General features: G+C 43.9%; 1 protein-coding gene across 2 annotated transcripts in view; it reads left to right on the top strand.

Annotated features, from left to right (window-relative positions):
* The window catches only part of LOC113981412 (poly [ADP-ribose] polymerase 8-like), a 224,038-nt gene that overhangs the window by 70,188 nt on the left and 126,495 nt on the right, over positions 1–27,355 (top strand). For both annotated transcript variants that reach the window (XM_027708790.1, XM_027708789.1), the window contains exon 3: positions 15,189–15,226. In XM_027708790.1, coding sequence (XP_027564591.1) covers positions 15,189–15,226 — 38 coding nt within the window. The remainder of the gene's footprint in view (positions 1–15,188; positions 15,227–27,355) is intronic.

Raw genomic sequence — 27,355 nt, 5'->3', positions numbered from 1 at the left:
CACATCTTTTTTTTTTTCTTTTTTTTTTTTTTTTTTTTTAATATAATCTTGACACTTACCGAAAGTATTTTTAAGTCTGCATTTCCACACAGTTTCTCTCTCTCACACAGTCTTTTTCCCAGCATACATAGGTGGCCACCTCAGTCATCCATCACTCACACACACATTTTAAGTATTTATTAGCTGTGTACTTCTTATCAGTCTCATTACTTGTGAGGGGAATGTACGCCACATTTGGTAACACTAAATTAGAAATCTTGTACAACTTTCCATGCAAAAGACAAGTACAACAGGAAAGGCCAGGATACCATCCTGGGAAGTTTCAAACTGTTTCATAGAACAAGGATACCCTTATTTTATCACAAAAATTCCATTTTCCACTCAGGGTACGTACACCTTTCCAAAAAGAACCAGGATCTCTAGGCGACTTCTGCAGGGGGCAGGACTACCCCCTTTTGTCTTGCCTTCTTCACCTTTTCCCGCTCTTTGCGCCCCCCGCGTCTCCTGTGGAGAGGGAGGGGGGGAGGGGGAGGAGGGGGAATAGAGGTCGGGTTTATTCGGAGAAAAATCAAGAAGAGGAGTTAAATTGCCTTTGCTCTCCTCATGTCGCAACTTTAGCTATGTGGTTTGCAGAAAAAGAATGATACATAGGAGGAGAGGAACAGCTGCAGATGGACACGTTCTGGGGAGGGGGGGAGGGGGAGAAGGTGGTGGTGTAAAACAGGGGAGAAGACAGACAGTCCCCCCACTGCACAGCCTAACACAGCGGCCGCCGCTGCCAGCCCGCCGCCCCTCATTCCGCTCGGGACCATGGCTGTCAGCAGCACGGGGGAAACAGACCCCCCTGCCGTCCGCTGTGCCAGCCCTCGGGGCCGCGGCCGCGCCACCCGTAGCCAGCGCCGCACAGGGCACAGCGCTGCCTAAGGTCGGCGCCGCAGGCACCAGACACGGAGTTGCATCTGCACACGGAGTTGCCGCCGGTGCATACGTGGGCGCGCCGCTCGGAGCCGGGGCTGCCGCAGCGATCCCGCCGGCCCCCGGCTCTGCAGCCCGCGGCAGTGCGCCGGCCGGGGCCACGCACGGCACCACAACTGCGCACGGAGCCGCTGCCGATGCCGACACCCCGCCGCCCCGGGCGAGAAACAGGAAGCCTCTTAAGGTGGAAACCAGTCACAGCGTTCATAAGATCGTTTCTCGGTCCATCAGTAGCACATTCATGCCGTAGCTGTCCTTGATTATCTTGGACAAGTACTGCCGAATCGTTGGCACCGCGTCCATCCTGCTGGGGCTGCTTGGTTGCCCCGGGCCCCGCTCCGCGACCTCCGACCCTGCTTCGGCTCCCTTCGGCTCCGCCCGGCCCCTCTTCTTTAGCACTCTAATGTCCTCCCAGGTAAAGCAGCCTCTCTCCCATTCCGAAGAGACAACAGTAACAAGCGATGAAACTTAGCTTGATCGCGTCTAACACCAAGATGCCGTAACAAAGCTTTTCAGGCGATAAAAACACACCTTTCGTTTGCACTCATGGTCTGCCCCCATAGTGACTAGGAAAAAAAATCTCAGGAGCTCACCTTGTGCCTTACCAAGTGCCAGATGCACTTGGGATTTCCAGGCAACTTGTGCCTTCCAAGTGTCAGCAGAAACACTTGCGCCTTCAGGTGTGAACAAATAATCGGACCCGGATCCTGCAGCATCCCGCTGCTAAACAGCTCCTGAGCACCAAGACCTTGCTGCCTCGCCCCGCAGCTTAATTACCTCGGTCGTGAAACTCCAGACGACATGGGCAATACTCGACAGTCTTTTTCTGGTTCCTCACACGGGCTGCACCATTGTCGCAGGGAATCTGTCGTTGGGTCTTGGTCCGTGGGGGAAGAAAGACACACAACACGCAAAAGGTAGTGAGACAAGAGATGTCTGCCTGCTCAGCGTGGCAGACAGCCTTTTATTGAGCTAACTAACTTCACACACAACACAAACATATTCCTACAACAACATCCAGGAATCCAGCACCTGCACATTATCAAACCGTCTCAACCCTGTACTCCCTGCAACCCAAGGCCGTGTCCATGGAAACCATCTAACCAGCTCCACTGCTTGCATGGAACACGGCCTCAAACTTTAATTGTGGGGCTTCACCCCACAGGAGTCCACCCCCTCCACTTTTGGAGGGATCTCAAAGAAAGTTTGGGGGAGTTTTGGTTTTCAGTTCTTACCCCAACTTTCTCTCCGTAAAACTTAGTTCTGTCTGCTGCTTTCTCTCTCTCTCTCGGCTCGCAGAAGTCTTCTGTCTGTTTTGCTGCATGTTTGTTTTACTACTTCTCTTATCTCTTGACTCTGTGCCGCCGCTTTTTCTCCGGTCAGTGATGTTCTGCCACTTCTCCTGCTGCTGCCCACGGTGAAGGAAAAAAACTCCCAACTTCTCAGCTACAGGCACTTAGTTCAGTCTTACACTGTTCCAAGTCCCTGCAACCCCCCTGCCAAGGGGCTGGGGGGAGCAGAGCCCCAAGGGGCTCTTGCCCCTGCTCCTCGTGGCCTCAGAACATGGCCACCTCTTCTCCAACAACTACAACTCCTTTCTTTTTCGGTCCAGTGATATGTTTATATTTTACAGGAGCGCTGATTGGGTCAAACCCCAAGGGTCACCACCCCCTGGGGGTTTACCACTTTCTTAGATCTAGGGGGAAAAACCTGGTTCAAACCACTACAGGAAGTCTTCCATAGAGCACAAGAACTCGTGATCCCCAGGAGCAGGAAATCGGGCAAGGAAGGCAAGAGACTGGCATGGCTGAGTAGGGACCTGCTGGTCAAACTAAAGGGAAAGAAGGAAATGCACAGGTGGTGGAAACAAGGACAGGTACCCTGGGAAGAGTATAGAGATGAAGTTTGATTGTGTAGGGATGGGGTGAGGAAGGCCAAGGCGAAGCTGGAACTGAAACTGGCAAGGGATGCAAAGAATAACAGGAAGGGCTTCTACAGGTATGTCAGCCAGAAAAAGAAGGTCAAAGAAGGTGTTACCTCCCCCCAATGAACAGTGTTGGTAAACTGGTAACAGAGAAGGCTGAGGTACTCAAGAAATTTTTGCCCCAGTCTTCAATGCCAACCTCCCTTCCCACATCTCTTGAGTGGGTGGACAGCAGGACGGGGACTAGGGGAGTGAAGTGCTTCCCACTTGTTATGGTTACAAACCAAGGGGATGGAGCTTTAGTATTGAATAATAAATAACACCCATGTCATGGTTGGGGGGATGGTTTCAGCATGAAAAGGCGGCAACAGAAACAGAAGGGTTGCCATTTTCTCTTGCCCAGGTCTTGGGAGAGGTAGCCTCTGCCCAGACTGCACAGCTGCCACCACCAGTCCACTACCCATGACTTCTGAGCTGCAGCTCCACGGTGGTGCTGAAAGGACAGCTCCAGTGCTACAACAACTTTTGAGACTTCTGAATTCCCTTTAGATGTTAAGGACAGCATAATCTTGTTGCTAGTTCTGCTGTGTCTCCTCTGTAGGGTGTGTGTGGTCTACACTGTGTTTAGAGACAGGACAAAGACTTCTAGGGAAGAGATCTGTCCCGGGGGTGAATAATCCTGAGTGGCATGGAATGTGGGAGGACATGGGACAGTATTTGGAGGACTTCTCTCCTCCAAAGGTTTGGAATTTCACCCCTGAGCAACTACAGGACCCTGTTAAAGTAAAAAAATATGTGAAGGAAAGATGCTGTGGCAGTTCCAGATAGGTGTGAAGTTATGCAATGTGCTGGGCCCTGACCACTGCTTAACGGACACTGCTCAACGGACACTGCTCGTTATGTTACAGCACCTTCAGCGGGAGGGGAAGGAAAACAAATCAACAGGCACCATGTCTACTCAAACTGCAGCTGTACCAGAGGGACAACCCAAGCCAGTAGTAGTCGCCCCTATACAGAAGAAGAAATCCAAGACCAAATCAGTTCACATAGTGAGTGACAAAGACGAAGCAGGACCCTCACAACCAGTGGAAGAGACAGGGCCAGAGATAATCACCCAATCCCCATTCCTGGATGAGCTGCATGATATGCGGAAAGATTTCAGCCACCAGAGAAGTGAGTCCATATTGACCTGGCTGCTACGAATCTCAGATGCCACAGCCAACAATATGAACCTAGATGACAGTGAAGCCAAGCAACTGGGATCCCTGTCCAGGGATGCGAGTACTGACAAGGGGATCAAGAGAAGACCAGAAACTCTCAGCTTCTGGAGAGTACGCCTGTCAAATGTGAGGGAAAGATACCTTTGCAAGGAAGACCTTTCAGTGCATCAAGGTAAGTGGGACACCATGGAGGAAGGTATCCAGTTCCCGAGAGAAATAGCTGTGCTGGAGATAATTTTTTTAGATGATGAGCAATTCCCTAAGAATCCGGACAGTGTCCACTGTACACCAAACGTACCTGAAATTCATACGGAATGAACCAGTGTCATATGCCAGCCAATTAGTAATGAAGCAATGAAAGGAGGAGGAAGACAAAGTGGGCATTTTGGTTGGCAAACTCCAGACATATGAAGAAACTATCTCCACCCCGTTCCAGGCCCATGTCTCGTCTCTGGAAAAAATGGCTGAGGATGTCTAAAACTTAAAAGAAGAAGTTAAAGAAGACAACCAGAAACTTAAAGAGGAGTTTAGGGAGGAAATTTTCCATGTCTCGTCTGTACAGACCAGAACTATTAGGAGCAGGCACCCCCAAGGTAGGGAGAGGGGGTACACTCCACGAGGTAATCTGTGGTTTTACCTGCATCAACATGGAGAAGACATGAGGAGGTGGGATGGAAAACCCACCTCTGCCCTAGCAGCACAGGTACGTGAGTTGAGGGGATGAACAACTACCACAGGGAATTCTTCAAGGATGAATGTTTCTGCAGTTTCCTGTGGGCAAGTTCACAGACAGCATAGGAGGGCTGATCTTATGTCCAATACTCTTGAAGGGAACTCCAGGTCATACTTACAAGAAGAGTGCAGTGAGCACCATGACCAGGACTAGGGGTGCCATGCCTCCAGTCAGGTGGAGGAAAGGGACAATCAGATCTATTGGACTGTGTGGATCCAATGGCACATCAGACTCACAAAGATATAAGTCTTTAGTTGATACCGATGCACAATGTACCTTGATGCCATTGAGATATGTAGGGGCAGAATTCATCTCTATTTCTGGGGTGATGGGGATCCCAACAGCTGACTGTACTGGAAGCTGAAGTGAGCCTGACTGGGATCAAATGGCAAAAACACCCCATTCTTACTGGTCCAGAGGCCCCATGAATCCTTTGCATAGATTACCTCAGGAGAGGGTATTTCAAGGACCCAAAAGGACACTTGGGCTTTTGGGATAGCTGCTGTGGAGATAGAAGTAACTAGACAGTTGAATACCTTGCCTGGTCTCTCAGAGGACCCTTTTACTGTGGGAATGCTGAGGGTCAAAGTACAATGGGTACCAATCGCAACTGCAACAGTACACCGTCGGCAATACCGCACCGACTGAGACTCCGTGATTCCCATCCTTGAGATGATTCATGAACTGGAGATTCAGAGAGGGGTCAGCAAGACTCGTTCACCCTTTAATAGAACTATATGGCCAGTGCATAAGTCCAATGGAGAGTGGAGACTGATAGTAGACTATCATGGCTTGAATGAAGTCACACCACCACTGAGTGCTGTTGTGCCAGACATGCTGGAACTTCAGTACAAACTGGAGTCCAAGGCAGCTGAGTGGTGCCACCATCGACATTGCTACTGCATTTTTCTCCATTCCTTTAGCAGTAGAGTGCAGGCCACAGTTTACTTTTACCTGGAGGCATGTGCAGTACACCCGGAAATTACTGTCCCAGGGGTGGAAACATGTCCCCACCATTTGCCATGGACTGATCCAGACTGCACTGGAAAAGGGTGAGGCTCCAGAACACTTACAGTACATTGATGACATCATCATATGGGGTAACACAACACAGGAAATTTTTGTGAAAGGGGAGAAGATAATCCAGATTCTCCTGAAAGCTGGTTTTGCCATCAAACAAAGTAAGGTCAAGGGACCTGCCCAGGAAATTCAGTTTTTAGGAGTAAAGTGGCAAGATGGACATTGTCAGATTCCAATGGATGTGGTCAACAAAATAGCAGTTATGTCCCCAACCACCAGCAAGAAGGAAACACAGGCTTTCCTGGGCACTGTGGGTTTTTAGAGAATGCATATTCGAGAGTATAGTCAGATTGTAAGCCCTTTCTACCTTGTGACACAGAAGAAAAACATTTCAAGTGGGGCCCTAAACAACAACAAGCTTTTGAACAAATTAAACAGGAGATTGCTCATGCAGTAGCCCTTGGGCCAATCAGGTCAGGACAGGATGTAAAAAGCGTGCTCTATGCTGCAGCCAGGGAGAATGGTCCTTCCTGGAGCCTTTGGCAAAAAGTACCTAGGGAAACTTGAAGACCATCCCTAGGGTTCTGCATCTGGGGATACAAAAGGATCCGTTACACTCCAAGTGAAAAAGAGATGCTGGGGCAGCTAACGAAGGGGTTTGAACCACTTCAGAAGTCATTTGCACATCTCCTCCTGGCACCTCGACTACCAGTGCTGGGCTGGATGTTCAAAGAAAAAGTTCCTTTCACATATCATGACACTGATGCCATGTGCAGTAAGTGGATTGCTCTGATCACACAGTGAGCTTGGATGGGTAATTCCAATTGTCCAGGGATCCTGGAGATCATCATTGAACTGGCCTGAAGGTGACAATTTTAGACTATCATCAGAAGAGAAAGAGGAGCAGGTGACACATGCTGAGGAGGCCCCACCATACAATCAGTTACCAGAAAATGAAAGGTGACATGCTCTTTTCACTGACAGTTCCTGTCGCATCATAGGGACAAATTGAAAATGGAAAGCTGCCATATGGAGTCCTAAGTGGAGAGTAGCAGAAGCTATTGAGGGACAAGGTGGATAAAGTCAGGTTGCAGAGCTGAAAGCCGTCCAGTTGCCTTTAGATATCACTGAACAAGAGAAATGGCCAACACTCTACACTGGCTCATGGATGGTAGCAAACGCTCTGTGGGAGTGTCTGGACCAATGGAAAAAGGCCAATTGGCAGTGCAGAGGGAAACCCATCTGGGTTGCTGAAGTGTGGCAAGACATTGCTGCCTGGATAGAGAAGTTGACTGTGAAAGTCTGTTATGTAGATGCACACATACCCAAGAGTTGGACTACTGAGGAGCATCGCAACAATGGACAGGTGGATAAAGCTGCCAGGATTAAAGTGTCTCAGGTAGACCTGGGTTGGCAACACAAGGGTGAGTTATTTCTGGTTCAATGGGCCCATGACGCCTGTGTCTCTTCTGCTGTTCTTTGCATGCATGATATCTTCATACAAATTAGAAGAAAGACTTGATTTTGAAGTGTGTTTAACTATTAGATTTGAATTGCAATTCTCTACAGGGAATTTCCTAATTCAAAGAAAGTCAACTATAAAAAAAATGGATTTGGTTTCTTGTTAAGTATTTCTTTTTTTTTTTTTTATAAATAGCCTACCTAGTTTTTCAGTCAATACCTAAATGCCTTCATCTCCTACCAATTCTCAAGGCACTTGTTCAAAGGTCAGAGATTTCAGGAATGCAATTTTAATGTTTTGGTAATCTTTGTTTGGATTGGATCTCATAGTGCATCTTATGAAAATGATAATTTCCACACTGCATTTGTGATATGATTTATTGCCAAGCTAGGTTTCAAACTGGATCCTAGACTAGTTACTAGAAAAGAGAGTGGCTGGGTTCATGGTGGAATCCTTTTGGAACCAATTTTTTTCATTTGAGGAAAAAGGCTGGTCAGAAGTGAAATAGTAGGAAGGGTCTGTCATCAGGTTCAAATTGTGCTCTTCTTGAAGTAGAAGAGGAGGCTAAAGGGTGTCAAAGTAATAGGAATTTGTTGAAATATTTGAAAGCATTTTCAAAGGTAAGTAAACAAAGTAGTGAAAATGTAAGTGGAAATATTTACTCTATAATTAGTGGCCATCCATGAAATGTTTTTCTGTTGCATGTTGAGTAGCAATTTTGAGAATTCATAGCTAGAAATTTGTAAAAGAATACAATTTCAGTTGCATATATCCAACTGGAACTTGTTCTTATTCCTTCTTATTGCCTCATCTAGAAGAGAATGAAAACATGAGGTCTATATCATGCTGTAATTTCAGAAATATTATACAGGTCATTAAAAAGGCCAAAGTTTTCAGCAGCATAATTTTATTTTTCTTATCAGGGTTTCACTAATCTTTTCTTTAGCTCATCAACTTGTTCAGAAGTCGACACTGCCATATGATCAATACCACAGTAGCATTTAATCTTATGTATTTTTCCACAGCTTACCTTGCTGAGTCTTAGTTTTTTTCCTTCAGGTACAAAGCTTTGTGCATCCTATTAACTTCTTGCATTATGTCATTAATGAATTAAATCTAGGATTTTGGATATTGTAAGCAAAAAGTAATCTGAATTCTGTAGCTCCAAATGCATTAAGAAAGTCTTATTTACTCTCTTCTTATATCTTGTTATAGATTGGCATTAAACTATCGTAAGATTCCATATGACTAAAAAATCTTGTTTCCTTTCTTCATCATGTTTGTCAGCTACAACATTAGCACATGGAGCTCTGGCTTTACTAGAGACGGTTAAAACTGGAATAGAAACTAGATCACAATTGCTGCACTTAATAAGGCAGTAAGTCAGCTGTTGTCATGGGACAGACCTGGTTGAATTGTCATAAACACTCCATAGGCATAAATTTTAGACCTGTGCTAGATGCTTCAGATTGTTCCTGCTGTGCAAAAGGAACTGGATATTCAGCTTAAAGGATTTCTTTTCTAGGGAGAAACTACAGGTAGCATAGAGTTGAGATAATGTGAATTTGAAGGGAAGATATGTCATATACTCCAGTTCCAGTGTAAGTGTTGTAGTTTCATGATGCATGTCTGATTTTGTGATGACTAAAACCTGCACTTCAAGGCAGAGGAAACAATCTTACAAATTGATATAAAGTGATGAAGCTGGTATTTTTCCTTTTTATGAACATGCTTTGTCACAGTAACCTTTGCTTTGCTGCCTTTTTCAGTTTTAATGGATTTTTTTCTTTGACCAAGAGCTTAAATTTTGGGGCAATATTTTGCCTGGTAGTAAAATCATTTTGGACCCTGGACTCCTTTTAAACTAGCTTTGAGAAATTATAGCAATGGTAAATGCAGGTAAATCTCCTTGTTCTGTATCAGGATGGGACGTATTCATGTGAAAAATAGCAATTATATTGTGTATCACTATTTAGTTTATAAATTAATTCTCAATGGCAGATAGAACTTTGCAGAATAATCTCTTTTTAAAGAAGGAACAGATATGGTTAAAACACATTAAAAAAAGCTTGCAAGAAATTCCCTGTGAATAGAATTTTTAATAATTGTATTGAGTTTTTGTGGCAAGGTTTTGGTAAAAGGGGGGCTACAGGGTTGGCTTCTATGATGCCATGCCAGAAGCTTCTTCCATGTCTGATAGACCCAATACCAGGTGGCTCTGAGACAGACCCTCCACTGGCCAAAGTTGAGCCAACCAGTGATGGTGGGATAACATATATAAGAAAGGATAAAAACCTGCTGCGCAACAGCAGTCGGAAGAGAGGAGTAAGAATATGCAAAAGAAACAGCTCTGCAGACACCAAGGTCAGTGCAGAAGGAGGGGCAGGAGGTTCTCCAGGCACCGGAGCTGAGATTCCCCTGTAGCCTGTGGAGGACCCCACACTAGAGCAGGTGGATGCCCGAAGAAGGCTGTGACCCTGTGGGAGACCGATGCTGGAGCAGGCTCCTGGCAGGACTTGTGGACCCAGAGAGAGAAACCCACTCTGGAACATGTTTCCTGCAGGACTTGTGACCGTGTGGGGGATCCACACTGGAGCACTTAATGAAGAACTGCAGTCTGTGGGAAGGACTCATATTGGAGAAGTTCATGGGAGATTGTCTTGTGTGAGTGGGAACCCAGGCTGGATCAGGGGAAGAGTGTGAGGTGGAAGGAGCAACAGAGACAAAGCTTTATGAATTGACCACAACCCCCATTCCCCATCCCTCTGCACTGCTCAGGAGGCAGAGGTAGAGAAATCAGGAGTGAAGTTGATCTTGGGAAGATGGCAGGGGTGGGGGGAAGGTGTTTTAAGATTTGGTTTTATTTCTCATTATCCTACTCTGATTTGATTGCTAATAAATTAAATTAATTTCTCCAAGTCAAGTCTGTTTTGCCCATGACAGTAACTGGTGAGTGATCTCTCCCTGCCCTTATCTCAACCCATGAACCTTTGTTAAATTTTCTCTCCCCTGTCCAGCTGAGGAGGGGTGTGATAGAGCAGTTTTGGTGGGCACCTGGCATTCAGACGGTTAACCCAGCACACTAAGCTAAGGCTGGGGCTCTACATGTAAATATTATTTCAAGAAATATGAAGTTTACATTCATAAGCAGTGAAACATTACAACTCTCACTGGTTTCTTATATGGTGCTTTACTATTTGTTAAATAAAAATTTTATGAGGCCATTTCTAGTATGAAGCTTGTTCTGAGCTTAAGGGTTGAGAAATATATCTACTGTAGGATGCCTTCTGCAGATGGTGTAAGTTGAATAAAACAAATAACACAATCATTTATGCTTTGTTTACACCCAAGACTTTAACTATGTACATGTAGCTAAAGAAATATAACTATACAAGCAAGTATAATGCTTGGCTGGTTAGAATGTGTTTATGGGACTGGAAATAAATTATAGTGCTGTAAACTGTATTTATAGCAATGTACCTGTAATGGGGTTGTACAGAGGAACTGCGTTGCCAGAAGGAAAAATCATACCCCCTACTGGAATAGTAATGTTTTTCTTCTATGTGGAGGCCAGGCCCAAATTAATTCCAGTTCCATTTCTGAGTACTTAATTGAGAAAGCTGCTTTAGTAAAGGTTTACTTTGGCTCTGAGAGGTGTTGAACATCTGCATCTTCACTGAAGTTCATGCTTTTTTAAGGTGCTGTAAAGCCATCACAGTCCTGTGTTTCTGTCTTGGCTCTAAATTTCATTGAAGTCAGCAGGAAAATGCTTGGGTAGCTAGAGGATTGGAACCTCTTTGTTAGCCTGTTATATCTTGTTTTCTGAAAAATCAAGTGCACAATGGTTAGGAAGTAGTTTATGCTGAGTGTAGAAAAATGTGTCAAAATGTGATCATATGTGACAATCAGTGATGACCTGGGACACAAACCCAAAGTAATTGTTCAGTAATTTTATTTCAGTTTATTTCTTCCATAGCCTGCACATAATTAACATATGATCACAAGCCTCTCTCTGGGGACTCAAATAATCTGTTTATTCTCCCCAAACATTAATTTAAATATGTGTGAGAGTAATGGCCTCTCTAAAAGGGTCTTCCTATGAGAGCTTTCTCTGGCATAATACTTCACTAATATTTCTCAGAGTACACTACATTGATCTGGGGACACTGAAGAGAGGACAGCACAGAGATCTCAACATGTCCTGAAGATAAGAATTTAGATAGAAAGAAGACAATTAAACATTGACTTTCTTTTGGAAGAATGGGGGGGCTAATAATGTAAAGGGTTAAACACACTCATCATAATAAATTAATAATTCTGCTGAGTTTAGAACTAAACTAAGTTTGTTCAGTTCCTAAACTGATTCAGTAGTGTTTTTAATAAAAACTACTGGTTTATTTTAATTGGAAGTAAATATCCCTTTTTCGGGCATTTTGGTTTTTAACCTTTGGTTCACAACTCCTTTAAATGCTTTCTTCTGAATTGAAAGCACAGGCTTATCAGATTTCATTATTATTTCCAACATAGAATCATAGAATGTTGAAGGGTTAGAATGGACCTTAAAGATTATCTAGTCCCAACTCGCCCTGCCATGGGCAGGGACACCTTCCAGTAGAACAGGTTGCTCAAGACCTTGTCCAAACTGGCTTTGAACACTGCCAGGGTTGAGGCATCCACAACCTCCCTGGGCAATCTGTGCTAGTGTCTCCCCACCCTCACAGTAAAGAATTTCTTCTGTATATCTAACCTAAATTTCCCCTCTTTCAATTTGTACCCATTACTCCTTGTCCTGTCACTACAGTTCCTAATGAAGAGTCCCTCTCTGGCTGCCCTGTAGGCCCCTTCAGATACTGGAAGGGGCTATGAGTTCTCCATGCAACTTTCTCTTCTCCAGACTGAACAGCTTAAACTTTGATGAATTTCATGAGATTTGCATTGGCCCACCTCTCAAGCTGCACCACACATCTCAGTGTAGTCAGAGAACTTGCTGAGGGAGCACTCGATCCAACTATGTCACTGACAAAGATGTTCAACAGTATTGGCCCCAGTTACCGACCCCTGAGGGACACCACTCGTCACTGGTCTCCACATGGACAATGAGACGTTGAGCACAACTCTTTGAGTGCGACCATCCAGCCAGTTCTTAATCCACCGAGTGGTTCATCAATCAAGTCCATGTCTCTCCAATTTGGAGACAAGGATGTTGTGCAGGACAGTGTCAAATGCTTTGCACAAGTCCAGGTAGACGATATCAGTTGCTCTGCCCCATCCACCAGTGCTGTAGCCTCATCATAGAAGGTCACCAAATTTGTCAGATTTGCTTTCATAAAGCCATGTTGGCTGTTAACAATCACCTCTTTGTTTTCCATGTGCCTTAGTGGAGTTTCCAGGAGAATGTTTTCTATGATCTTGCCTGGCACAGAGATGAGACTGACTGGTCTGTAGTTGCCCAGCTCTTCTGTTTTCCCCTTTTTGAAAATGGGGGTTATATTTCCCTTTTTGAAAATGGGGGTTATATTTCCCTTTTTCCAGTCATCAGGGACTTCACCTGACTGCCACAATTTTTCAAAAATGATGAATAGTGGCATAGTAACTTCATCTGTCAGCTCCCTCAGGACCCTTGGATGAATCTCATTGGGTCCCATGGACTTGTGCACATTCAGGTTCCTTAGATGGTCTCTAATCTGATCCTTTTCTACAGTGGGATTAGGGTCTTCACATATTACCATTTAATTTTGGTTTGGCAGATAGATTTTCTATTAATGCTTTTCAAATGAAGTTTGAATCAGATTTTGGTGGCAAAATCACAGAATAATTTTACTTTTTATGATTTTTATCATTCTCCTCTCTGATAATAATTATTTTAGTAGTGAGACCACTACTGGATTCAGTGGGCTCTGGATCAGATCCTGAATTTGCTTGCAGTCATTACAGGATCTGATTTGAGACTATTTCTAACCTGCATCTTCACGAACCTTTTCATTTTAATTCCATCTCACAAGACCTACAGCATATTTTTTTCTCATTGATTTCTGTTTAATGTTGCCACAGCTTCTGCTATCACAAATACCCCATGACGAAGAAGAAGGAAGAGAAACACACTTTCATAAGGTTTCTGCACATAGGAGCATAGAGTAATTATGTAGGGGGGTGACCTGTGCAGACTGCCTGGCCCACCCCCTACTCAAAGCAGAACCAACTTCAAAGTTAAATCCAACTTGAAAGTTAGATTAGGTTGATGAGGGCCTTATCCAGTTGAGTTTTGAATATTTTCACTGATAGAAATTCTGTAACTTTTCTAGTCCCTTTTCCTATCCTCAATATGAACTTTTTAAATATATGTACGTGGAATTTCCCTGCTTTGCTGCAGTTTTTAAATTGTATTGAGCTAGTTTTTAAATTTGAACATGGAGTAATTCCTGAGTTCTTAGAATAAAATTCCACACCTGAATATAATCCTATATAACAATAGTCAAACAAACCTATACACAACAATTCTGGAAGCAGCAAAGACTTACAGAAGAAAGTATGATACATATTTTTTCGTATTGCTTGTCTCTTCCAGAATGAAAGTAAACATCATTTAACAGAAGTTCATGAGAGAGAAAAAGAAAAAAAATCATCCATTTTTTTATTTTATAGTCTAAATGGAAGTCATATTCATGCAATTTAGAATTTTCAATCAATTTTCAGCAATGTACAATACTTACCAAAATTTATTAAAAGAACTATGCCATCATGCCTTTGTCTGCTTAACTCACTACAGACATGAACACACATCATGTATTATTTGTGCAGGTGGACACATAAAATTTATAGGATTTAGAAGTGAAAAGAGCATGAATTAAACATCAGAAAGCTTTCAGCATTCTGCAGAGTTGAATGTTTTTAATGCAAAATGAAGACATGCATTAACCTTAAAAATTCAAAGGGACTTTGTGAGTACTTAGATAACTGAGCAGTCTATCATGCCCATTTGTCCTCCTCTCAGCAGTGAGTTTAGTCAACATCTCACTGGGTGGGAAGGAAAGCATATGTGGGCTGAGCTGAAGGACTGGGACAGTATGTTTGTATTCCCATTTTCTGATTAAAGACATTCAGGTAATCCATGTAGTGAAGCTACCCTTTAGTGTGACTGCATATTTTTCAAAATTGATTTGAATTCAGCTTGATAGAAAAGTAGAGGTGTCAAATCAGATTGCCACAACTGTTATAAATATGAGGGTTTCCTGAGAGGAAAGAGCCCAAACCATACAGAGGCTTTGCTGAGACTTATAGGTATCTAGCAACAGGACAATGAGGAATGACTTCAAACTGACAGAGGGCAGGGTTAGATTACAGATTATGAAGAAATTCACTGGTACAGGTTGCCCAGAGAAGCTGTGGCTGCCCCATCCCTGGAAGTGTTCAAGGCCAGACTGGATGGGGCTTTGAGCAACCTGGTCTAGTGAAAGGTATTCCTGCCAATGGCAGGGGGTTGGAACGAGATGATCTTTAAGGTCCCTTCCAACCCAAACCATTCTAGGATTCTATGATTTTAAACTTGGGAGAGGGTTTAAAGCATAAGTGAACATTGTGAAATATTACTCTACAGTTAATATAATGGCAGTCTTGATATTCTTTTTACCAAGGTTGAAATAGGGATATGCCAATTTAGCAAAGTAAGCTTTCAAAATGGGTATTCCTTTTTTTTTTAGCTGCACATTTCAAAAGCCATCAAAATACCATCTGTCCTGGAAACTGTCAGAAATTTATAAATAAACATAAAATAATAAGGAGCAAGAAAAGAATCATATGCCAGCATTTAATGTTGTTGTTGTTAATTCTGTTGTTGCCTTTTTTTTCTTTTTACAGTGTATCCTATTCAGTGCATGTCTCTGAGGATTACCCAGGTACAGTACAATGTTCTTGTCCATGACACTTGCATGCATATTACTGCAATTTGCAATATTCAAATGAGAATATTTAATGTGTTAATGTCTTCTGAGTGCATCCTTGTGCCAATCATTTTCACAGAATAACAGAATGGGTCAGGTTGGAAGGGACCACAGTGGGTCATCTGGTCTAACCTCCCTGCTCAAGCAGGTCATCCCAGAGCACATGGCACAGAATAGCATCCAGATGGTTCTGGAATATCTCCAGAGAGGGAGACTCCACACCCTCTCTGGGCAATCTGTGCCAGCGTGTGGTCACTCGCACAGTAAAGAGGTTCTTCCTCATATTCAGGCAGAACTTCCTATGTATGAGTTTCTGCCCATTGCCTCTTGTCCTATTGCTCGGCACCACCAAGCTAAGTCTGACTTCATCCTTTTGACACCCTCCCTTCAGATACTGATAGATATCAATGATGTCCCCTCTCAGACATCTCTACTTGAGGCTGAACAGGCCCAGCTCCCTCAGCCTTTCCTCATAAGAGAGATGCTCCAGTCCCTTAATCATCTTTGTCACCCTCTGCTGGACTGACTCAAGGAGCTCCATGTCTCTCCTGTACTGAGGAGCCCAGAACTGGACACAGAACTCCAGATGCACTTCACCAGGGCTGAGTAGAGGGGCTGGCAGTGCTCTTCTTAATACATCCCAGGATCCCATTGGCCTTCTTGACCCCCAGAGCACACTGCTGGCTCATGGACAGCTTGTTGTCCACCAGGACCCCCAGGTCCTTCTCTGCAGTGCTGCTCTCCAGCAGGTCAGTCCCCAACCTGTACAGGTGCCTGGGGTTATTCCTCCCTAGGTGCAGGACCCTGCATTCACCTTTGTTGAAGGCAGATTTTAATAATAAAATTTTAGTAATATAACTAATTTTCCTTTAGTTAGATTATTTTCACAGTCATTTCTCCTTTTCAGTTGTCATTTATCAACTGGGTCAGGGTGAGAAAAGCTGGTTCACAAGTTTACAGAGAAGCTTATGATGCTTTCCATGTCTGAAACCAACAATGATAGGAGTGACAAATTGTCCAACTCTTCTTTGGCATGGTAGATAAAGCTTGATCTTTCAAGAGGCTGTACAGTCTGCCTTGGGGACAGTAAAACAACTTTATGTTAGACCTTAATGAGACTACTCATGTTTTTCAAGCCTGTGAACTGTGCATTGATGCTTCTCATGGTCTGTTGAAGCCAAGGGTTTGTGTAAGGGTGTTTTTGGTAAGATAAGTTTGCAAAGCTGTTCCTAGCTGCTCAGTCCTTCCTTCCTGTCATACCCTCTCGTGAGTGTTTTAAGGTCTCTTAAAGAATCAGTGGCAAAGGTATTGGCAAAAGCAGGTTTATTATAAAAGTGAAAGCATGACAAAGTTCATTGGCAAGGTTCACTCTACTACTTACTAGATGGTTAAAGCATACAGAAAAAAAGCAAACTAAAATCTAAAATCAATCAGTCTAAACCCAAAATCATCCCAAAAATTATCTACATGAAGGTTGTGGGGTGAGGAGAAAAGGGTAAGGGTAGGAAAGGGTAAGGATAAAAAGGAATAAGGAAGACTCTCTCATTGAGGCACAAAGTTCAGAGTAGATCTTGCTAAACTGAGCCCCGGACTTGACTAACAGTTTAGGCCTAAGGGTTTAATAGCAATTAAACTTAGCAGCACTTAATAGATAGCATGTTATCCAATTTAACAAAGGATTAATATAGAATTTACTATAGAACAACAGTAACTCACTTATAGACCTAACTTACAAATCTAAAGCACTTAAGAATTTAGGAGAGCAACCTTCATAGAACATTTGCTATGGCATATTCACACTTCCATGCATGCAGACCTAAAGGAGTATGTACAAGTTATATACTCATGAAAAATTCCCGTCAAATTCAGTGAAGTACTCGTGTCAGATGCCTTTGTATCTTATCAGAGGGCAAAGGGTTGAGCCTCAAGGAGTGGGACTATCAGCCCAGGCTCCATTGTTGGCATTCAGTGGTGGTCCTCTGAATATAGGAAACTTGAGAGTTCGCTGGCTCTGAGAGATGTCCCACTCAGAGGGAAATTGCTGGTTGCAGCCCGCTGTGGTCCAGGAGAGCTTAAAGGACTTTTCAAGGTTTAACCCCACCCAGACATCAAGTCCCACGTAGTTGCTCGCTCAGTCCCCAACCAGAATGATCAGGGAGAGAATAGGAAGGGTAAAAGTCAGAATAGGGAAAGCAAAAGCTGCGCACACAAACAAAGCAAAACAAGGAATTCATTTACTGCTTCCCATGGGCAGGCAGGTGTTCAGCCACTGCCAGGAGAGCAGGGCTCCATCACATATAACGGTGACTTGGGAAGAAAAATGCCATCACTCCAAACATCTTCCCCTTCCTCCTTCTTCCCCCCACTTTATATACTAAGCATGATGACATATGGTCTAGAATATCCTTTAGGTCAGTTGGGGTCACCTGTCCTGGCTGTGTCCCCTCCCAACCTCTCACACACCCCCAGCCCCCTTGCCAGCACGGCAGTATGAGAAGCAGAAAAGGCCTTGGCTCTGTGCCAGCCCTGCTCAGCAATAGCAAAAACATCTCTATTATCATCACTGTGTTCAACACAAATCCAAAACACAGCCCCATACCAGCCACTGTGAAGAAAATTAACTCTACCCCAGCCAAAACTAGCACAGGGTCTCGCTCAGGACCACTTTTTATAGGGTCACAAGAGAGCTGGCTTAGTCATAGTAATTTTCCATTCTGGCCAAAATTCGGTTCAGTAACTTTCTTTGAAAGTTCGATAATGAAAAAGTTATTCCACTTGTGTTGTTATTCTGACAAGAATAATAAGTTTACAAGGCTCTTTGTTAGAAAGCAGGAGCTTGTTAGACACTACTAGTTTCTCGGAGCAAGCAGTGTTTCTGATAAACTCAAAAGGAGTTTGATCCACGTGCTGTTTGTCAAGGCTGAGGCCTAATGAGCATTTCTCAGATCATTGTGTGGTCCAAGGAGGGAGGGATACACCACCATATACCCTGAACTGAACTGGTAAAAGCATTTGTGTTACCATGCAGCCAATCCAAACAATGGGAATTATCTATATGGAAAGCAACCAGGAAAGAGCAAACGCTAGTTTTCGGTTAGCTTGTTTCCATGATTTCCTTCAAAAAGAGACTGTGCAGATACTTCAGGTGGCACAGGGGTTAGCAGAAGCAGGAGAGGGAAGTGAGGGTGAGGGCAGACAGGCACTGTGCAAGTAAAAGTACATGGTAGTACTGTTGGATTGTACCACATTCTGTATTTTGCACCCGTGAGTATTTATTAGTGTACTATGAATGATATGAAACCCTCTGGCCTTTTTTGACAATTACATCTCTGTAATATTTATAAAATAAATAGTTCTTCCTTCTTTTAGAGTCTTTAAAGAAGTGAGATCTTTATATTCTTCACTTATAAGCAGGAGTAGACTATGTTCAGAACACCAGTGTTTGAAGCAGATGCAGAGAGATAAATCAGCATCAGCAGTGATGCTAAATACAATGGATAATGTGAAAGAATGCTCACAACCTTTGTGAGAAATATTCTTTTTCACCAGTAAAAACTGGGGGAAAACCCACTCCTACTACTAATCTATTCAACATGTAGTAAGCAGAGATACTGAGATTCATTAAATACACAGTCATACTGACATATTGATTCACTGATTATTCCATTGATCTGACAATGAAAAGAGGGACAAATAGTTGAAAAAGGTCTGCATCATATTTTATTTACAGGTTTTTTTGTTAAATGTCAGTAATGGATTCATTCATTTCAGGGATTAAGCTATTATGAAGGCATTGAACTTGATCTCTATGAACCGGTAAACTAAAGGGCAAGCTGGAGCACTGAACCAGCAGTTACTCCCACAGCACATAAGATCTCATCTCCTGGCAAATTTTTTTGACTGACAGACTTCAAATTTCCCTTATGAATGCTGTCTATAGCATGCCCTGATGGCCTACAAGCCTTAGTGACTTTGGTCACACCCAATTTTCTAAAGTCAGAGTGGGGGGAGGGTAAACCAGATATGTTTACTGATTAAAAATCTTACCCCTCAAGCATTTGGAAGAGCTGATTTCATTCATATCTCAAGCTTTTGCACTATGTATATTTGCTTTGTGATGAAGAGGTGTTTAGTGTGTTAGGAAGGATAATGACTTTGCCATTTTACATCTTTGATCCTAAAAATACTCGCTTTGACTTTGTGAGCCAGATTCTTTGTCTACTCTCTTTGTTCTAAACCTATAACTTAACATTACTACTGACTGTGGTTATCTCTTCTCTGGCATGTATTTTAAGGGATGTTTCAGGGACATGTCTGGGTGCGATGGTGTCAAACCTGGGAAGCCCTGTGCTGATATCCTCCTCAACTGGAAGATGATTTTCCAATTATTGCTGCTGGTTGCTAGAGTTCGGAGCAGCATATGCTAATCAATTGAAATTTCTCATGGGATAAGTATTTACAGATAAAGGTTTAAGTCCATTAGTGTGCAGCTATATGAAAGTTGTATCCTTTGGAGATTAAGAGTGTGTAATACACATTGGATCAAATTTGGAAATCCGTGGCAAGGCTTTTAGAGTTTATCATCAGATAAATTGCCGATGTATGCAATAAATATATGAGAAAAAAAGAGATTACCTTAGCATACAATTGATTTTCATTCAGCTGAAAGTGATACCACCACAAGTAAATTTTAGGTATTATAAGAATAGCTTTGGGTACTGTGTATATGCTAGCTTCATACATTGTTGTTCCCAGAGGTTTGCCGTTCCAGGTTTGGGGGTGGAGGGGGAGGGGGGGGTGGGAAGGAAGGGGAGGGGGGTTACAGGGGAAGGGGGTGGGGAGGAGAGGAGAGGGGTATCGAGCAGGCCGTGGGGATCCTCCGAATGGCGGGAGGGAGAGTGGGTCAATCCTGCATGAAGTGTCACAGGTGTGCAGTACGCCTGAAGATACGTGGTAACACAGTGGAGGAAGGATAAGGTCAGGGTGGATAGTGGGGTTCCCTTAGAGTGATAGGGGTCCCAGCCAGGCTGGGACCTTGAAAGGCACCCCAGCCTTGGATGGGTACGGGGGCAAGAACAATTGGTTGGTTTGTTTGTTTGTTTTTGGTTCACCTGCAGCTACTGCCCAGGTTCGGCATGTTCTGGATATATTTGCTTTGCTCTGTTATGTCCTGAAAGGGTGGACAGGACAAAGGGTTGTTCCTGGGTATCTCCTTGAGATTGTATATAGATAGGTGATAGTAACGGAGGAAATGAAAGACTTGCCCAAATCGTTCTAACAGGAACGTAGCCTGTGTACCCCTATGTGGTTGCGAGCTAGGCTGGCGACGGCACATGTCGTCGGTAGGGTCGCCCATGCCAGACAGGTCAAAACTATAGGACCAGATACACTACATTCTTGGGCAGGATGAGCTCATAAGCCTTCTGGCAGTTATCCTAGGAGAAGGACAACTCTAACCCCAAACCTGGGCAGATGGAACTCGCTTAGCCCTGTAAGACCATCCATCTAAGAGAAGGTCACTCTAATGAAACCTACATCCTGAGGACCTCGCAGCCACCGTCCAAGCTCGCTCGGCCCTGGCAGATGAACCTTAGGATTAAAGGGTGGGTTCAGTTCCATGCATACCGCATCTCACCTAAAAATCCATTACGCAGGCTTGAAGGCTTTACCCACATGCAAAAAGTCCTGTAGCGACAGGCGAGGGTCAAAACGGCAGGTGAAAGGTGCACTGGAAGCCGCAGACCCAACCCTGCATGCAGGCGGTTCAGGATATTGGTCATTTGAGACTGACCGGAGATGACAGTCTCTTTCAGCAGCACCCTGAACGAACAAGTAGCCTTTTCAAGGACAGCACTGCTTGCTCCACTTGGAGAGGGGCCTAGAAAAGGTGGTCTAAACAAAGCTCATCTCCACCTTCACCCGGTTGGTAAACCGCAGACCAACGGGCATCTTCTTCCAATGCGGTCGCCCAAAGATCAAAAGACAAAGGCATGCACCTGCCTCCAAAGGTGTACCTAAATTAACTCTAGCATGTTGGAACATCAGAACCATGCTCGATTCTGTGGATAGCGGACTTCCTGAGCGACGTTCTGCCCTAATTGCCCATGAACTGGTTCGTCTCAAAATCAACATTGCTGCTCTCAGTGAAGTTCGCCTTCACAAGGAAGGCAGCCTCAGAGAACGTGGTGCCGGTTACACACTCTTTTGTTCAGGTAAACCCAGAACCGAAAAACATCTCTCAGGTGTCGACTTCATGATCAAAAACTCTATTTTTCCTAAACTCGAAAATCTGCCGACAGGTCACTCTGACCGCATTATCTCCCTACGCCTTCCACTCCACAACAAAAAACACGTCCTTTTTAGTATATACGCCCCAACTCTCCAAGCTGACCCTGCTGAAAAAGATAAATTTTACGCTGATCTGCGCCGCCTTACCCAAAAGGTGCCTGCAGATGATAACATCATTATCCTTGGTGATTTCAACACCAGAGGAGGTAAGAATTTTGAAGCATGGAAAGGCATATTAGGCAAGCATGGTGTTGGAAACTGCAATGATAATGGTTGACTTGTGCTAGAATTCTGTGTGGAGCAGCAGCTCACCATCACTAATACTATCTTTCAGCAGAAAAATAGTCTGAAGACAACCTGGGTGCACCCCAGATCTAAGCATTGGCACCTCATCGATTATGTCTTGGTGCTACGGATAGATGTCCGCGATGTCCTCCATACCCGCGTGATGCCCAGCGCAGAATGCCAAACAGACCATCGACTTGTGCGCTGTAAACTCAACTTCAATCTCAAATTCAATCCTAAAAGGGGCAGTATCCCAAGGAGGATACTCCAAGTTAACAATCTCCAATCAGCCACAGTGAGAGACAGATTCCAGGCAAACCTTCAAACTAGGCTCAAAAACCATTCCATAGATTTGATAGATGCCTCTCCTGAAACAATTTGCCACCATATTAAAAACAGCATACTGCAATCCTCCGAAGAATCCTTAGGGTTCTCCCTCAAGAAGAACAAGGACTGGTTTGATGAAAACAATCAAGAAATCCAGGACTTGTTGAGGAAGAAGAGAACCGCCCACCAAGCACACCTTGCACTGCCTTCCTGTCACATAAGAAAAGCAGCCTTACATCTGGCATGCAGCAAGCTCCAACAGAAACTCCGTGACATCCAGAACAAGTGGTGGATCGATCTAGCTGAAAAAACTCAATTATGTGCAGATACAGGTGATCAGAAAGGATTCTATGAGGCCCTGAAAACAGCATATGGGCCTACATACCAGGTACAAAGCCCTCTACTCAGCGTTGATGGTCAAACGCTTCTAACAGATAAAACCTCCATTCTGAATCGATGGTCTGAACATTTTCAGACTCTTTTCAGTACCAACCATGTAGTCCAAGACTCAGCAATTCAGTCCATCACACAACAACCAGTAAAGAATGAATTGGATACTGCCCCCACTTTAGGAGAAACCCTCAAGGCCATAAAGCAGGTGAAAATCGGCAAGGCAGCTGGGGTTGATGGAATTCCACCTTAAGTCTGGAAACATGGGGACCTTGCACTCCATACCAAATTTCATGAGTTTGTGGTGCGATGTTGGGAACTAGGCGAATTACCATCAGACCTTCGTGATGCAGTCATCATCACTTTGTATAAGAAGAAAGGAATTAAATCAGACTACTCAAAGGACCGTGGTATTACTCTGCTTTCCATTGTTGGCAAAATCCTGGCAAGAATACTCTTGAACAGACTAATACCCGCCATAGCAGAAGAAATTCTACCTGAAAGTCAGTGTGGTTTCAGAGCCAACAGGAGTACCACAGACATGGTATTTGTTCTCAGACAACTGCAAGAGAAGTGTAGGGAACAGAACAAAGGTCTCTTTGTAACCTTTGTCGACCTCACCAAGGCTTTCGATACTGTGAGCAGAAAAGGTCTGTGGCAGATATTGGAACGTTTAGGTTGTCCCCCCAAGTTCCTTAAAATGATCATCTCACTCCATGAGGATCAGCACGGCCAAGTCAGATATGGCAACACACTTTCTGAGCCCTTTCTAATAACTAATGGCGTGCAACAAGGCTGTGTTCTCACTCCTACCCTATTCACAGTTTTCTTCAGCATGTTGCTCCAAAGGGCCACGGCAGACCTCGATGATCAGGACAGTAATTACATTCGATATCGTACTGATGGAAGCCTATTCAACCTAAGGCGACTGAAGGCCCACACCAAGACCTTAAACCACCTTGTCCGGGAGCTGCTTTACGCTGATGACGCTGCCCTTGTTGCCCACACAGAAGCAGCCCTGCAGCATTTAACATCCTGCTTTGCAGACGCTGCTGAGCTCTTTGGGCTGGAAGTCAGCCTAAAGAAGACAGAAGTTCTCCATCAACCTGCACCTCAGGAAGTCCCCCATCATCCCCACATCACCATCGGCCAATCAGAACTCAAATCAGTCCAACAGTTTAATTACCTAGGTAGCCTCATCTCCTCGAATGGTGAGATTGACGGGGAGATAGACAACAGGTTAGCAAAGGCATATAGTGCTTTCGGAAAACTTCATAAAAGAGTTTGACGAAACAAACACCTGAAGAAAAGTACAAAGATCAGTGTTTACAGAGCCATAGTGCTGTCTACTCTCTTATATGGACCTGAATCATGGGTCATCTACCGCCACCACCTGCGTCTCCTAGAACGCTTCCATCAACACTGCCTCCGTACAATCCTAAACATCCACTGGTCAGATTATGTGACCAATACATCTGTTCTTGAACAAGCAGCAGTCACAAGTATTGAGGCCATGTTACTGAGAACACAGCTGCCTTGGGCAGGGCACGTCTCCAGGATGAAGGACCACCGCCTCCCTAAGATCCTGCTTTATGGTGAACTTGCCACTGGCTGGCCCAAGAGAGGAGCCCCGAAGAAAAGATACAAGGACTCCCTGAAACAACATCTCAGCCTTGGTCATATTGACCACCATAACTGGTCTACTCTGGCCTCCAATCGGGAGGTCTGGAGACACACCATCTATAACATTGCTGATGCTTTTGAGAAAGCTCTCAGGATCACCCTTGAGGAGAAAAGACAACGCAGAAAGAATCGTGTCTTGCAGAATATACCATCTAAGGAGTCTTTCTGCTGTGCCTTTTGCAACCGGACATGCCTATCTCATATTGGCCTTTTTAGCCACCAACGTGCTTGCAAAAAACGTGGGTAGAGCCCTTCCCAAATCTTCGTTCGTGAAGCCTAGCCATGATGATGACATTGTTGTTCCTTATGCAGCGTCACCATTTTGGTACTGGTAACAGTATGTAACTATTGCTAAATTGCTTCCTAAAATGTCAGAAGATTCCCAGCAGCTGAGCATTGAATCATACCTATTGGAACTGTAATATAATGTGACAACTTTCAATAATGGAAGGTGTTTGAATGTGTCATAATTATGAGTGAAAGCTAAAAATATGCTTACAAAGGCACAGTGAAGAACTTAATAGGAATAGTGTTGAGACAGTAATGTCTCAAAGTTATATATGCATTGCTGAAATAGTGAAAATATCACTGAAAATTTTAGAGGCAGGTGATATCAGTTCCAGCAAAATATCTTTGGAACCTTTTTCTCATAACATTGACACAACTAGGGGAAAATAATGCTCCTAAGGAGAAGTTATAGAATATAACATCGGTGAGTAGACTAAAGTTCCATTAATATGAGTGTATTATATATATATAATTAAAATCCATATATTTATATCTTGATAATTGTATATTCTGTACAGCACATATTTTTGGTTTTCCTACTTTTTCATACAGTAATAAGTTCTTGCACAAGGATTTCCTTTCTCCCATCAATATGTATGGTATTAGGTATATTTAGAGTGAAATGCTGATCTCTGTTATTACAGCTCATTAGACTCTATACCAGTAAGTTACACTCCCAAATGTGGTAAAGAAATGGGCGCGTGTTGTATACTCAGAGCCATCCAGTATGGTGAGGCTGACACTGAAATGATGGTAGCAAGGTGGAGCATGCAAATAGAGGCAAGGCAAGGGTTCATGGAGAGGGTGAGGTATATCTGTCCTGGCAGTATAGTTCACAGCCTGTCCTGCTGACAGACAAAAAAATGGGAGAAGAAGTGAATGCTGGCAGAGGGATGGAAGGATCCCATTTTATTCACACAATGCTGTGTCTCTAAAACACATCCCTGTGCCAAGTGTGCAGCTGACCAGACAGAAACTGAGCAGATGGAGCAGGTTTCTGTTCCCACTGGAGTGCAGTGCTCAGGGAAAAGTGGTGTCAGTCTCCTGCAGCAATTGCCTGCTTGCAATATACATTTGTTGAGCTGAGCACAAATTACTCGGATTACCTCATGGGACAACACAGCAGTGGAAGCAGGTGAAGGTGTGGAATAGTGTCAGACTTGGTAGATCTGTTTCACAGAAGGGTTGTTTCACAGGTGGCAGTCTGGGAAAGCCCCGCATGCCTGTCTGTGTGTGGCAGTGCAGCTGCTAATCTGTAAAGGCAGTGTGGAACATCTATGCAAGAAAGGGATGGCAGTGCCAGGGCTTCGACTTGATATGGGTTTTCTCTTGATACAGGCTTCTAAGAACCAATGTAATATAAATAATAGTGTTGAATTTACTAATCAATAATGTTAAAATTTTTAACATTTCACTGGAAGCATTGTGGTCAAAGGCTTTGAGACTGCAGCAGTATGCTTAAAATAATGTGTGAATTCATGCACTCTGCAGATGTGGGACTGGACTGTTTGAAATTATGAGAGATCAAGTCCTTGTTTCAGTTCTTTTACTTTTCTTTTTATCTGCGATTATGCTGTCAGCCTTTCTGATTTAGAGCATACATTTCAATCCAGCCCAGATCATAGAAAACAGTCTTATTACTTTGATTGGCAGTTCTGCAGATACTGCACAATAACTTGATGCTACTTGTTTGTTGTTACTAAACTTTTGGCCGAAAAGAAAAAATCACAGCCTAATCTCCATATTTTGTAAGAAAGTTTGGAATAGACTTTCCATATTCATAACTAAACATAATGTTTCTATTAATTTGGAGGAAAGTGGTTTTGGTTTTTTTGCTTGAATTTGACAGAAGAAAGGTTACCCACTTATTAGAAGATACTTCAAACATCCTTTATGTGGAGGCAAAATGAGGCACAGCATTTTGCATAATGGGCTGTTTACACCCAGCTCTGAATGCACCCTTCACTGCGCACCAGACCTAGCTTGAGTTTTAGTGTCAGGCATGACAAAAAGAATCATAGAACAAGTCTTCATTTTGGAAAAGGTTGACTGAAACCCTCATAAGCCTTGTGGGACAGTTCAGAGGAGCTCTTGGTGTCTCTAAGTTTAACGAGACAGGAAATGTTCTGTTAGAAGGGCGGGATATGAGAAAAAACAATCAAGCTCCTCCCTCCTAGTAATTACAACTTTGAAATTAAGAAGGTCCAGTTGAAAGGTGTGGAAAAGAAAATAACAGCTCTTTACTAAAGAATATATATATATATATATATGGGTAACACAACAAACAAACAAGCAACAATCCCGTAACCCAATTTTCACCAAAAACAATTAGGTACTTCTTTGCCTTTTGGCGCAGTTATAACCACACCCAGCAGGGGGCGCTGGCGCCTCGGGAGGCAGGGATTGCAGTGGCTTTGCGATGGTTATCGGGGGCGCTGTTGGGCTGCAGTTGCTCCCTGATGGCCGGCAGGGGGCGCTGCAGACGAACCCCACATGGCAAATGGCGGATCTCAGCCGTGCGTGTGGTTCAAGACACCAAGGTGGGCCCCCACCCCTCGGCCACGAAAGCGGCAGCTAGCAAGGGACAGGGGTGTCAGTCCGTCCAGCGGAGAGCAGGGAGACCCAGGAAGAAAGGGAAAAAACTCACAAGATGCTGGCAGTATCCGTGACAGCAGAGGTGGGGTGCGGCCCCGCAGGGACTTTCTCACTAGAGAACGAACTGGAGCTCCTCCGGTCCTTGGCAGCTCCGAGGGGCACCCAGGCCGTAAGCAAAACAGGAAGCGAGGGGGGTCGGAGGCAAAAACTCGCAGCTCGCTCCCACAC

The sequence above is a fragment of the Neopelma chrysocephalum genome, unplaced genomic scaffold (assembly GCF_003984885.1).
Source record: "Neopelma chrysocephalum unplaced genomic scaffold, ASM398488v2 Primary Assembly neopelma1_96533, whole genome shotgun sequence".
NCBI lineage: Eukaryota > Metazoa > Chordata > Aves > Passeriformes > Pipridae > Neopelma > Neopelma chrysocephalum.
This window is presented reverse-complemented; position numbering and strand designations above follow the sequence as displayed.